General features: G+C 39.4%; 1 protein-coding gene across 1 annotated transcript; it reads left to right on the top strand.

The window, feature by feature from the left end:
• Positions 1–70: 70 nt before the first annotated feature.
• crata (carnitine O-acetyltransferase a) lies at positions 71–11,655 on the top strand. Its single transcript, XM_080017985.1, has 14 exons — positions 71–285; positions 1,034–1,312; positions 2,796–2,914; positions 4,155–4,208; positions 4,605–4,770; positions 7,592–7,766; positions 8,003–8,175; positions 8,654–8,754; positions 8,933–9,052; positions 9,274–9,396; positions 9,469–9,604; positions 9,720–9,782; positions 10,521–10,658; positions 10,761–11,655. Exons 1-14 carry the CDS (start codon positions 259–261, stop codon positions 10,974–10,976), a joined length of 1,890 nt encoding a protein of 629 aa, XP_079874111.1. The 5' UTR covers positions 71–258; the 3' UTR covers positions 10,977–11,655.
• Positions 11,656–14,335: the final 2,680 nt, after the last annotated feature.

The following is a 14,335-nucleotide window of genomic DNA, read 5'->3' as shown; positions in this document are numbered from 1 at the left end:
ATCAACGCGCGACCCGCCGAAAGGCGGTGACGCGGGCCTCGGCCGCTGTCGATCCGCTGGTTACTCGCGTACTTGAAGTTCGCTGGACTGTCATACGCGGAGGCTGCCTGTCTGTCTTGTTGCCCGCCTGCCTGTCTGTCTGCCCGCCTGTCTGCCTGCCACCACTCGTCGTCCTGACCTGTGTCAAAGACCTATCACCTAGTTTTTACTGAACATTGCGTGGAGTTCGCCTACCGGAGGCGTTTCTAGGGCTTCAGAATGTGGGGCATTTTGGCAAGAACGGCAGTAAGTAACTGTTCGCGGATACTTTTGTAAAAGACGGGCCAATTCGGTAACCTGAGACGGAGTCACCCTTAACAACAAATGTCGTGACCGTCTTAGGCGGTTTCGTACTATCTTGTTCCCGACGACCGTGCAAACCACGCTAAACTTGTTTTATCGATATTGTGCATGCATAGAAAGCGTAATGTTGAAAACGAAACACGTATTTGAAATATACGTAATTGAAAAGCCACGCGATGTGAGGCAATGCGTCGAAGAAGTGTTTAAGTATAGTGTCAATTCTTTGGTTTTCAGAACCCTTTACTAGCCTACTCCTGCATTCTGTTCCCTTATGGTTGTTTACAGATGTGACTGACACTTGATATCAATGTTGCCGATGATGAAGACTGTAACAAACACCATCTGTAATGCTGAGATTTCCCCGATTGCCTGATTTTATTCATTGGTATTTTTATTATTTCGGGGATTACGATATTTTTTTGTTCAACGTTTCCCGCATCAGAAAACAAACATACCACACTACAATAATAATCTATTAACTAATAAGGGAAGTACAGTATGCTGACCAATACCAGGAAGTTCAGAATATTGGTCACTGCGCATTGTAGACCAAACTATAACTTGTGATTTTCATGTAGGCACGCAGATGGAACCATTTTGAACATTCATTCCTGCGACTACACTACTTCTACTACTTCGGGAAATCTTCATATTTTATTTCCAATCACCCACTTCATCTGTTATCTCTTAGGTCAAATCAAGGATGGTGAAACCCTGCGGCTTGGTGAGGCCAGTGCTGGCAACACGAATTCCTGGGCGCTACCTTGCCCACCAGGAGGGTTTGCCCGGTCTCCCCATACCGCCTTTGCAGCAGACATGTGAGCGCTACCTGGCTGTGCTGGAGCCGATAATGGAGACAGAGGAACTCGGTCACACCAGAGAACTGGTTGCTGAGTTCCAGAAGCCCGGGGGCATTGGAGAGAAGCTGCAGGATGGCCTTAAAAAGAGAGCAAGCAAGACAGAAAATTGGGTGAGTGATTTTTATTTTTATTTTTTTCTTAAGTCCCCGACAAGTTCCTAATCTGTGTTTTAAAATCCTTAGATTAAGAAATCAGAGCGAGGATGCATTTTAATCTGATCCTCAATATTTTTAAGAGGATCGTAGGATCGTAGTTGATCCATGATCAACCATGATCACCCCCTGTTCGTCTTGCATGTGAACTGCGGATCAATTGCAATTGCAGCCGGATGATCCTGCTCATTGAAAAGAGTCGGCTCTTATGGCTCCCAAGCATTTCTTTTATCGAATAAATTGTATGAAATATTTTGCTTATATTTATTCCACCACAAAAAATAACATTATATGTAATGATTTAATGTGGCTCCACTACCTTCTGTACTGTATGTAGCATACTGTACCGCATACTGTGTCACTGTTCAGGGTTGTTCTTGATGCCGTATTGCTGCGCCGTACTGTTGTATACTGTGCTGTATTATCCCAAACACTACCTCACTTTATTCACATGCCACTTTTAAATCACATATCTGTATATACATAATTTCCTATTCCATATACATAAGCATATTCCCTCTATCTATTCCATTTTATTTCATTTTATTTTTATTGTATTTTATTTTATTCTACATATTTTTATTTTATTCTATAAGTATTCGACTTACTGTATTACGTTTTAGGAGTCAGTTAGTTGGGCTATTAGAAATTTTTCCTAGGACATATTGTGTGTTATCACCGGGTTTATTGCATTACATTTCACTGCATATATGTATGAAAGTATGTATATGTACGTGACGAATAAAAATCTTGAATCTTGAATCTTGAATGTGACTGGACTCAAAGTTACTTATTGAGAAACGATTGTTTTCCTTACAAATCAAGACTCGTTCGGGTTAGTGCTGGAAAAAAATACATATGTTTTAAACGAATTGTGTATTTAGAGATACAGTGTATGACTTCTCGACAACAACGACTGTACCTCGCCTAATTCTGAACCGATTTCCATGAAATTTTGTTTGCTATAAACATGAGAAATTGAACATGATACTGGTTGCTGTCACTGTAATTAATTTCCGTTGCTGTTGGTGGATCGAATCATGTTTTTTTTTTTATTCACTACTACATGTTTAAAGGAAGAAGGTGTCATGCATGCCTCCTACTGCACTTTAATTTAAAAATTGAGTGTTGAATATTTTATATATTTTAAGATTTTATTTAAACATTGGACTTCTTGAATGTTGTTTTCATTTAAGCCCATGGGCAAAAGTTCCTTGCCTAAAGTGTTTCACAGAATATGTGATATATGATTATGGTATATATGATGATACCATGCCATACATGTTCAGCCTGTGTGTGTGTGTGTGTGTGTGTGTGTGTGTGTGTGTGTGTGTGTGTGTGTGTGTGTGTGTGTGTGTGTGTGTGTGTGTGTGTGTGTGTGTGTGTGTGTGTGTGTGTGTGTGTGTGTGTGTGTGTGTGTCCCCTCATAACTGCCTTCTAGCTATCAGCCTGGTGGGTGCAGACAGCATATCTCGACTACCGACTGCCTGTAGTGGTTCACTCAAGCCCTGGGTTGGTCTTGCCCCGTGTGGAGTTCAGTGGCTGGCAGGGACAAATAAGGTGAACACACACGTAATTAACTTATACATTGTAATGTTAAATAGCGAAAGGTCATGCACACAGGGATTGGCACAGGTTTGCATGCAAGTTTGTCCGGTTATAATTTGCCTAAATGCTAAGAGAAAATGTTTAAGCCTTAACAAAAAAAAAAGAAAATCGCCTTTTTGAAAACTTTTGAAACACAGAAAACTCACCTGTGTATTCCTATATATTTTCTGAATATGTTTTGTATAACAGAAATATCACTTTTAGTTTTTTAGCATGGATTGTTGTGGGAAAACTACATTTAAAAAAAATTAACAGAGATCAGGAAACCAAGGAATTAACCTCAAAAATACCTTTTTATTAGAACTTTAAACAAGTCATTTGAAGGCCTGAGCAGTTCTGAAGAGAAGAGCTGTATTATTTGCTCAGGCTACAACTCTTATCCTCTACTCTGTAGATCCATCTTCTACACATTGTCATATCATCCCAAGTACTCCTTACCTTGTTGGGGCACATGTTTATTTTTCGCCTCTGTGAAACGTACACACACGTTCCTCTGTTTTAGGTTGGCCCCGAGAGTGTTTTTTCCACACTTATTTAATTCATATAGCATTTAAGTAAGATTATGATTATACTTTCTTTATATGTATAGTACATAATAATTATATTTCCTTTAAACTTAAAGTAAATTTCTCCTCTATCACTTTTAGTTTCTTAGCATGGATCCAGCCAAAACAGATTTGAGGAAGTTCAAAAGAGTAAATGAAACTCTAAGAAACCTGTTAAAATACATGGTTTGTGACCTTTGTTTCAGTATAGCATAAAACAAAAAAAACTGTCTGGTTATATTATGAGCTTCCCATTTTCGAAAAAGGAGATTCACCATCTCTTTTTTTTACTTTTACAGCTTTGCCCCTGTTGGGCGGCATATATAAGAAGCTGCAGCAGAGGGGTACCTTTTTGCAACACTATGCATCCTTAGCCCTGCGTTTTGTATGTATTCAGCCATAAAGCACTGTATGGACCCATGTAGCTTGCAGAAGACAACTGTGCTGCAGCACATCTATACCAAGTGTAGGATTGGTGTGCTTAAAGCCTTGATAAGTAATGTTTCCCAGACTACATTGCCCATGAACTCCATTATATCTTGTATTACAAAGAACTTTTTATTTTAATTTTTTTAAACTGTTTCAGGATTTCACAACCAGTCAAATATGTCAGTAATCAATATCAATAATGTATGTTTTCTACCCAGACATGCCGCCAAAACAATTGCTGGAGTTTTGGATTTCAAGACGATGATAGACAAGTGAGTAGTATTGTCTTCTTGGTTACAATTTAATTGATCGTGATCTGCACATAGAGTTAACATACAAAGGCCAGGTAATATTAAAAGAGATCTGCCGGTCCATTCGAGTAGGCATCGTGTGTGTGTGTGTGTGTGTGTGTGTGTGTGTGTGTGTGTGTGTGTGTGTGTGTGTGTGTGTGTGTGTGTGTGTGTGTGTGTGTGTGTGTGTGTGTGTGTGTGTGTGTGTGTGTGTGTGTGTGTGCAAAATATTTGACCTTCCAAATTGCACGTCTGCCTGCTGTACTGTATATATTCATTCTAACATTTATTTGTTGTCTTTAAATTTCACGCCATCTAAACCAGCAATAGGGTATTACCTGCAAAGCATTTTCACATTAGTCTTGGGTTGTCCTGCAGTGAGACGTTACCGGTGGAGCACCTGGGAGGGAAACCTCTCTGTATGAATCAGTACTACCAAGTCCTGTCGTCTTGCCGCATCCCTGGCCTGAAGAGGGATTCCGTGGTGAACTACGCCAAGGGCACCGTGCCATCTACACATATCACAGTAGTCCACAACTGCCAGGTGAGGACTAAATACTGCAAAAATTACCAATTTTAACTTTCTGTCTGTCGGTCTGTCTGTCTGTCTTTCTATCTATAAATGTTTAACTGTTGAAACCATTTTTGAATGGAATTTTAACCCAATGTCAAAAATGCTGTGATAAAATATTAGCTAAAATGTCATGATCCTGACAGCCCTACCCATTTGTTGGGCTTGGGTTCTTCCTGATTACCTGTATTCATAACTATCCAGAAAGAGTCATTATGGCCTATGCCAGTGGTCTTCAATCTGGGGTCCGTGGAGGTACTGCAGAGGGTCCACCAATTTTATTTATTTTTTTCATTGTCAAAATTGTTTTGTGAAAAATGTATTTTAGACAAAATAAATATATTGAGTAAACTTCAACCATTAACACTAGAACAGCTGCATTTTTTGTCAGTAATTAGCTGAAAGCGAGCCGATTCGCAGCATCTGACATTACGGTGTGTTCAAAAGCCTGAGTAATGTTCATAAACCTCAGAATTTTATGTACTGTGTCACTGACAGACATAACTGGTGCATGGCTGAACTTCAGTAAAAACACATACATTAGTAACAAACGGTGGATTTCACCGTTTTTTCTACACACAATTAACATAATTACAGAAAACAATCAGTCAATACAAAATAATACCCTACATTCATTCTGTATTTTCATCTGGTCCAATCCCTCGGATTGGACCAGATGCTACGACCTTGTGCTTGTCGTTCTGTAAGCCCTCCCCTCCCTCTCCTCTCACTCCTTAATCCACTTATACAGAGTGCAGGGGTACTTTATTATCCACAAGGCATACTACTGCATTGCTGAGGTAAAATGGCAAGTAAGGGGAGTAATAATCAAGCACAAACATGTGACCATAATGTTAACATATAAAACCTGAGATGCAGTGATTGATCTGCCGGTGACCGGAATTGGTCGGTTTTCAGCTTGATCGGCCATGACCAGCGGCCGGCCGATCACTGTCAGATAATTTAGATTCTGTACCGGTCAAATTGACATGCCTGATACTGTGCTCATGTACCCGTACTCGTAAAAATGCTCCGAGACTCAAACTCGATACCAACATAATGTACAAGTAAGTAGCTGCGTATATGGTGCTCAAAAAAAGTGAGCGAAAGAAAGAAAATGTCGTCTGTTTGGAGGTACTGCACAGTAAACCAAGAAGATTAGATCAATTATTTATCTATTGCCTGACAGTATTCCAAACCTGTGCAGACTGCGTATCTGTCGCTGCCACTCCAGCGGAGCGTCTGCTCTGGTTGTTCGTATTGCATGAGCTCCGCTCGAGATGAAAGGTTCCACTCTTCTTTTGAGACTCAGTTCTTGACGAGTCACTCAGTAAGACGAGTCATTTGATTTAATTCAGTTGGTTTATTGCACGGTGAGCATAGGAGGACTTCCAGTGAACGCAAGTGAGAAGAGTCGGATATTTATTATTATTATTCTTACTTTTTCTTTTGCAATGATTGCTGTGCCGTCAGACACAGGAGTCGCAGGTAGATTGAGGCAAAATTAGGATTTATTGACCAAAAGAATATAATCAACTTAGGAGGGTTGCAAAACAAGTGCAGGGGGAACAATTTACCAAAGAAATGAAAAATGAGGTAAAAAAAAAAACTAAAACAGACCAAACGAAACAGGAGGGAACCTATATAGGGGCATGGCCAAACCAAAGAGACACAAGGGGGGTTAAAGAAATATCAGAAACAAAAATGATGAATTCAAAATATTATAAAACAAGGGACTAAGTAACACAAGTGCACATGTTTTAATAACTGCAAAATAAATACAAAAACACTCATCTATAAAAAAATATTATTATTATTATTATTATTAATAATAATAATAATAATAATAATAATAATGATAATAATAATAATAAAAAAGGAAATACAAAATAAACCATCCTCCTCATGAGGTTGAACTGGATGGAGCTCCTCCGCAGCTGTGGAGTTCATGTCCTTCCCAGCCGGGTTAACCAGCTTAAATCCCGGCAATTAAATATATATGGTGTATGAAACAAAACCTATGTGTTTTAACTTTGTACGTGCATTATGAACATAGTGTGTAAAAATATCAATTTTACCAAACATGAGGAAAATATATTCTATTTTACTGTTATATTTTATTTTATTGAAACTCAGGGACAGTTTCATGTTCTATTATATTTCCCTAGTGAAGAATGAACAATAATTAACAGACAATGTCAAAATCAGCAATCTCACTGTTGTGGTAACTGATAATTGCAGCGGCAGTCAGTATCTGCGGCTGTCCAATCACGGGATGTATTTCTCATTGATGTACAGCAGATATACCCAATGAGACCAATGATAGGAAAATAAGATTTCTCCAATCACGGACATAAACTCAAAAGTATCGGACGACAATATAAAATATAATATTATCAATTATTATTAATAGTTGATGGTTTATTTTAAATATGCAATTTAATGAAAATCAGAATCGGCAGGTCAGAGGAAAAAAAAATAAAAATCTGATATTGGAATCAGCCAAGAAAATGGCAATCAGTGCATCTCTAGTTAGTAACCATGTTCGGTTAACTTGACGAGGTGATGCATTTCTAGGGGTGTATGTTATATCCTTTCTTAGCTCGCATACGATGTGATTAGCTGAGTACTGCAGCTGAATAACGGAGTAATTCAGCTGTAGTAACTCAAATGCCACGGAGACTGCCTGTTATACTGTTGTGGTGCTCAAAATATTTTCCCAAGGTTGGCAGGTCTGCAAATAGGATCTTGATTCAGGACTCAGGACTCATCTTTGTCTGCCCCTTTAAATCAGTTTTTTGCAATGGACGTCTACAACAGTGACCGAACCCCACTGACCGTGGAGCAGCTTTATGTCCAGCTGGAAAAGATCTGGAACTCATCTCTGGAGACCGACGGGGAGCCTGTTGGCATCCTAACCTCTGAACACCGCGACACTTGGGGCAAGGCCTACATGAATCTCATAAAGGGTGAGAGAAAACTATTGAAAAGACGCCTCAAATGTCAGACCTTTTTAGTTTAACGGTTCCTCCGTGTCTGCTGGATGTAGCTTGCAAGTATTACGCTCCTTCTGAGATAGTCAATGATTTGTGGAGGAAAAGCGCAACACAAATATATATATATATTTTTTGTTAGCAATTCAACCTCAATGAATTATTATGAATATATCTGATAATAACACAACTTTCTATTTGTGAGTGTGCAGATAGGACTAACAGAGATTCCGTGCAAGCCATCCAAAAGAGCATCTTCGTGGTGTGTCTGGACGCAGCCATGCCCCGGGTGTCAGATGAGATGTCCAGTGCCGCCGCCCAGATGCTGCATGGTGGCGGCAGCCGCTTGAACAGTGGGAACCGGTGGTTTGACAAGACGCTGCAGGTGAGATAAAGGTCACTCGCACAAAAAGAGAAGTACGTATTAAAATGTTCATAATTTCATAAGTACAGTTCAGCGACACGGTATGTGTTTGTCTAGAACCGTCCTATTTGTTATCATCAGTTTGATGTTGATTCAAGTTGATCATGTGTTGTTAGTGCATTATACACAATGCAACAACTTAATACTTGTCAACATCACCAAAAATTGATCTTTCTAAGTAGGAAAAGTTGGTTTTACTTTGTATTTTTTATTTTTTATTTTTTACCCTGATATGCTCTATTTTCTGCTGTCATTTTTTGTTGCTGTAACGGTGCAAATTTCGCCATTGTGGAACTAATAAAAGGTTTATCTTATCTTATTATAATTTTTTTTAAATATCATTAAAAAAAGGAAAAGTTGGTTTTAGATCATTTTCAATTCTGATGTTGTTGATGAAAAAATGAATGCTATCAAACTTTTAATCTTTCCGTTGCACCAGTTTATAATTTCAGAAGATGGCACATGTGGTCTGATCTACGAGCATGCGCCTGCTGAAGGCCCGCCCATTGTGGCGTTGATTGACCATGTTATTGAATATGTGTGAGTAAATGGGAAGCCCTTCCATCTTAAAGCACTGTTCTTCTTTTGTTTGACATATTTTTGCAGAATTTTCTAGTATCCCAGTGTAACCCTGAAACTACGATTGTCATACCCTCTCCCTATAAAGTCATTTGAGTCTTTTAGTGATTCTTTTATCTCTTGTTGCTGCTGGGAACAGGAAGAAGTCTGAGATTGTAGACTTGCCCACAGAACCTCTGCCAGTGCCTCCTAAACTACGCTTTGAAATCACACCACAGATCACGAAAGACATTGAGGAGGCAAAGAAGAATTTAAACATGTGAGGCTTGAATCATGACTATATTTCTTCCATTTTGTATGAAATAAGCAAGGTATAGAATGTGCACCCTTGGTTGATTTTGCAGTGACCCACTTGCTGCACATTATTTTGCTTATTATACAGCTTCTTACAGCTTGAGAGAGAGAGAGAGATTAATGCAATGCAATCTCAATCAATCGCAGTTGTCAATACAAGAAATTTAATTTGTACCCTTTTCCCAGAATGGTTGACGATCTCGACCTCAGGGTTATGGTGTTTGATCACTTTGGAAAGTCTATCCCCAAGGCCTTCAAGATGAGCCCTGATGCTTTCATACAGGTTGGGCTGCAGTTGGCTTACTACAGGTAAGGCTGTGTAAACCTCATTTAACTAAGTTGTCAAGCATTCATTTTGTAACATTTTCTCTCTCTCGGCAGGCTGCACCAGAAATGTTGCTCCACATACGAAAGTGCCTCCTTGCGTGCGTTCAAACTTGGCCGTACGGACACTATCCGCTCTGCTTCAGTCGACTCAGCCAACTTTACCAAAGCTTTCGATAATCCTGGCATGCAGGTCCAAAGAACTAAATGTTCACTTTTGGGAAAATAAATCGTATTTACCCACTTAAGGTAGCGAGCGTTCTACTGTAGATGGGTGATAGTAAACGTGACATTTCTTTTCTTGATAGAACACAGAAAAGGTGGCTTTGATGGAGAATGCTATAAAGGCGCACAGGTCATACACAGACATGGTGAGTAGGGCTCTCAGCAATAAACTACTCTATTAAAGTACTTTATGAAAGAAGTCTGAATTAACACAAAACTATGAACAGAAAGATTGAATCAATTAATTTACCTTTTTCCATGGTCTATAGAGCCTTAAGAAACCTACATTAATAAAACTGATCAACAAAATAAAGTTCTAGTAAAAATGTAACTTAGAAATTGAAAAATACATACAATTAATTTATGCAAAACTGCAACAACAGTTCTGTTTTGTCTCTTGCTGTGTTATTTCACATAACAGCACATTAAAATGCACAAACAAGATCAACCACAGCAAGCGCCGGGGTACACGGCATGGAAATTGTGCAATTCTGTGCAGGGGGCCGGCTGATTAGCCGACATGCACATTACGTTCCATTACAAAGTACAAAATAAAATATATATATAGCTCAAAATATCTCTCAGCACGTATTCCCCCATATGAGAGGCCTTGTTGAATTTAAGGTCTGCGTCACCGTTGAACTCAATGACTTCAGTTGTTCAATTTGATTAAGGAATGTTTGCAGTACATATCGTAATGACAAAAATACTATAGGCTCAGTTTATCGGTATGTACTCCAATTTTGTAATGGACATAGTTAACACTTTGCTCCTGGCACAGCAGCTGTTGTAGATTGCATATTGTGCAGCATTAGTGTGAACTTGCCTAGAATTAAGCCTTTGTGATTTTTAACTGTCCCGTCACTGTCCCGACACTCAACCAGGCAATTCGTGGCCAGGCCATAGACAGGCATCTGCTGGGCCTCAAGTTGCAGGCCACCGAGGACCAAGTCCACCTGCCAGAGATTTTCAAGGACCGCGCCTATGCCACAGCCATGCACTACAAGATTTCCACGAGCCAGGTAGGGAAATGTGTTAAATTGAGAAGGTTGAAATATTTGCAATATCTCTATGTATATACTATGTGTGTGTGTTGCAATTACAAATGCTCTTCCTCCAAACAGGTGCCAGCAAAGACTGACTGTGTGATGTGCTTTGGCCCTGTGGTGCCCGACGGTTATGCTGTATGCTACAATCCTATGGAGAACCACATCAATTTTGCGATGTCCTCTTTCAATGGTTGCGGTGAAACCGATACAGCACGAATGGCCAAGGCTATCGAGAAGGCTCTGACGGACATGAGGAAACTGCTGGAGACGACCCCCAAATCCAAGTTGTAAATCCTATTTTGACTGACTGAGGCAAAACGCAAAACTCCTAAGCGCAAATGAGGAGACACCTTTGCCGTCGGAGGTTCGGTTCATGCATTTCCTTTCCCGACTTGACTACGAATTCTTCTGGTCCCTAAGTGTTGACGATGAGGTGAACTCATACTCACAATACTCCTGCCTTCATTAGTAGTGTCTGATACATACCTAGATGAGTAAATGTTGTCATGGAGAGATTTTCGTATTGACATGTTTTGAATCAGATTATTCAGTGCTGTAGATTATTCTCTATTATTAGAGCCTTTTTTATGTGTATTTTAAATTACGACTGAGCTCAACATTAGGAATCTGATTAGTGCAATGGGGATACCTCCTCAGATACTGTATATCGCCACATTGCCGATCAGCCGGTGTCAAATCAAACCGTCTTTACATTAGTCATATTTTTGAAGTGGCCTTAATATTTGAAGAATTATATATCAATCAAGTGTGAATAGCTTATGTTACATATGACCTCTGAATATCGTTTCAATAAGAAGTTAGGTGAAGATCTTGCTGATATTTCTTTCTTTTTTCTCTCTCTGAACAAAGTAAAAAATTGAATGCTTTTTATAAAAGCTTTGCTTTTAATAAAATATATTGTCCAGGATGTCTGTATGTCTACACACCTTTTTTAAATCATTCCTCTCGTTTTCATGTCTGGATGTCTCCTTTTAGCTACTGGCAATGGTGGGTTGGCTTTTGCTTTCAGACAATCCTAACAGGGCAAAGTAGAGAAAAGGAAAATAGAAGACGGGAATCATAGATGATGAGCTCCTTGAATTGTGGATTCAAATTAAATGACACTGCGATCACAGCAATAAAGAAGTTGATAAAAAGTACAGTATATTCCATTCCATATACCTAGCGCTGTTTCCATACATCTATACTCACTACACTTTATCCGTTCGTCTTCGACTGATTAATGCAAATTTCCAACTGATCTTCTTGGAAATTTTCGTCCTTGAACCTTGAAATGCACTTTACAAATGAAGTGTGACTTGACTTGATACTGCATACTCTTCAAATCTTCTACAATTGCTTCCTCTACTCTTACGAAGGACATTACATCTAATTTGGGTGAGAAAAAAAAAAAAATACTCTTGTAATGACACGACTTGCAATTACTTTCAGTAGCCATTCATTGGGAAGTGCGTAGGAGATAGCTATACACCCGTTTAGATGGCTGTAAATCACTGACTTGTTAGATTGATGCGATTGGTTTCTGTGCCGGTGCCACTGCTGACTGCCAACTCACACCAGTCAACATCGCAACAAGCCAAAAAGACAAAACAATGGAACATCACTGCTGATCCTCTGAATCCAGGCAACCTCAAATTCGCAAGGTATTCAGCACCAGGGGCAAAGTCTGTCGCATGTGTTGAGAAATCCAAACCCAAATATGTTTGTGCCTCTGAAATAATGACTGCCTAAAAGACACAAGTGTTTATGTGTCGTATTTTTAACTTGTTGAATCCGCCATTGCCTAATTATTCTCACGCTATGATTGATGAATGATCACATATTGTGGGAAATTTGTATCACTATTGATGGATGTAATCTGGACTTTGTCATCACAGTGACAGATACTATGTAATGTTACAGTAAAGAATACATCAAAAAGGGCCGACCTACCCAATCATGTTAGAATGAACATTTTAATTCGGAAAACTAAATCTCCATCAGCTTCAATTGTGTAATGTGGTCCAAAGACCTAGCCTGGCATCGCAAGACCAATTTGCAAATGCGTATTAGTCCGGAATCTCTCCAGTCATTTTCAATTTACAAGGGCAACGGGTGCAGGCCAAAATGTCTCTGGACGCAATTATACCTACAACCAATCAGAGCAACTAAACATGTGACGTGGCGCTGAGCGAGTGAATTAGTAAATTAAACTTTTACCAAACCCTGTCGGAAGTACAACCAACGCATCTTTCTTACAAAGGCTTTTCGGAGCAAATTATGCCGTCCAGTTCGTTCAACGGACTGTTCCACGTCAGCGACAGGCATCTTGGTAAGGTGCGTCAACGTCGCTCCTCTGCATCTTCATCCTATCAAACCCGCCCCATATTAGATAGACGGTTGTGATTTGGCCTGAACCTGGATGATGGTGGCCAGACGTATTCTGCAGAGCAAATTAAACATGGGCTCGCAGATTGGACTTGTTCCCATGCTACGTAGACCTGTTAAACTGTAGGAACAGAATGTCCATATTAATAAATTACACACATTGAAAAATCATCTCTCAATAGCTTATTATTGTTGCTATAGTAAGAATGCCCCACGTTGCTATAGATCATTAGAATCATATTTTAGTGTATATTTTTTGACAGTATTTGACCCGGTATGTGTAGTATCGATACAAGACCCACTAAAACATGTCTCTGTCTAGGACCCTAACAGTCTTTCTAGAAAGACATTTAGAAAAATGTCCGTCACTGAAGTATAATCCTTTGGACAGAGGCAATAATGCAAATGTCTTTACACTTAAAAACGGATGTAATTTCAAACATCAGCCATCAGATGTAGACAATGACCTGCATGTGTTTATTTATATGAACTTATTGAAATAGTAGTTTGGGCTCAGTGAGAATTGCAGTTAGACTTGAGATGTTGATACAGCAGGCAAACTGGATCAACTTTAGGACTGTTCCTTTTCACAATTCATATCAATGATATTGTTGGGCTGACTCCATACAATTGGCTGTTGACAATCTGCCACTGTCATTTTATGTCCTTCAAGAGGCACTTATCAATCTCAAATTTGTGTTAAATGCTGAAAAAACGAAATATATGCTATTCACAAGAGCAAAGGAAATCCATTTCATGTTCACAACCGGTTGAAAAGCTGCTGCCGAAACTTGGCTTTCTTTATCAAAACAGAGCTTGTATTATCTTCTGTCTTGGATTATGGTGATGTAATATCCCTTAAGCCCTTAGACACTGTATATCACTCTGCAATTTGATTTATTACTGGTGATACCTACAGAACAGTGTGTCATGACATGTTTTATCTGCTCGTGGGCTCATTCCAGCTGGCCCACTCTCTACAATGAACTGGTGTTTACAACCCCTGTCTTCTGTGTCTCTGTGCTGGGAGGCCCTGAAAACCCCACCTGGGTGGCGTGCGGTGGCGAATCTGACACACACTTGTATATGTTCATTTATAAAGTGCTCCTAAAAATATTACAAGTTTACATTGCTTCACTATTACATCTCAATCTAGGAGCTTATCAAACCCGCTCTCAGGACTGCTTTACATTCGATGTTCCACGGGTCAACTCTGAACTCGGAAAGATAATGATATTAACAGAAAATATGATTCATTGATA

This window comes from Zeus faber (assembly GCF_960531495.2).
Source record: "Zeus faber genome assembly, chromosome: 17".
In the NCBI taxonomy this organism is placed as follows: domain Eukaryota; kingdom Metazoa; phylum Chordata; class Actinopteri; order Zeiformes; family Zeidae; genus Zeus; species Zeus faber.
This window is presented reverse-complemented; position numbering and strand designations above follow the sequence as displayed.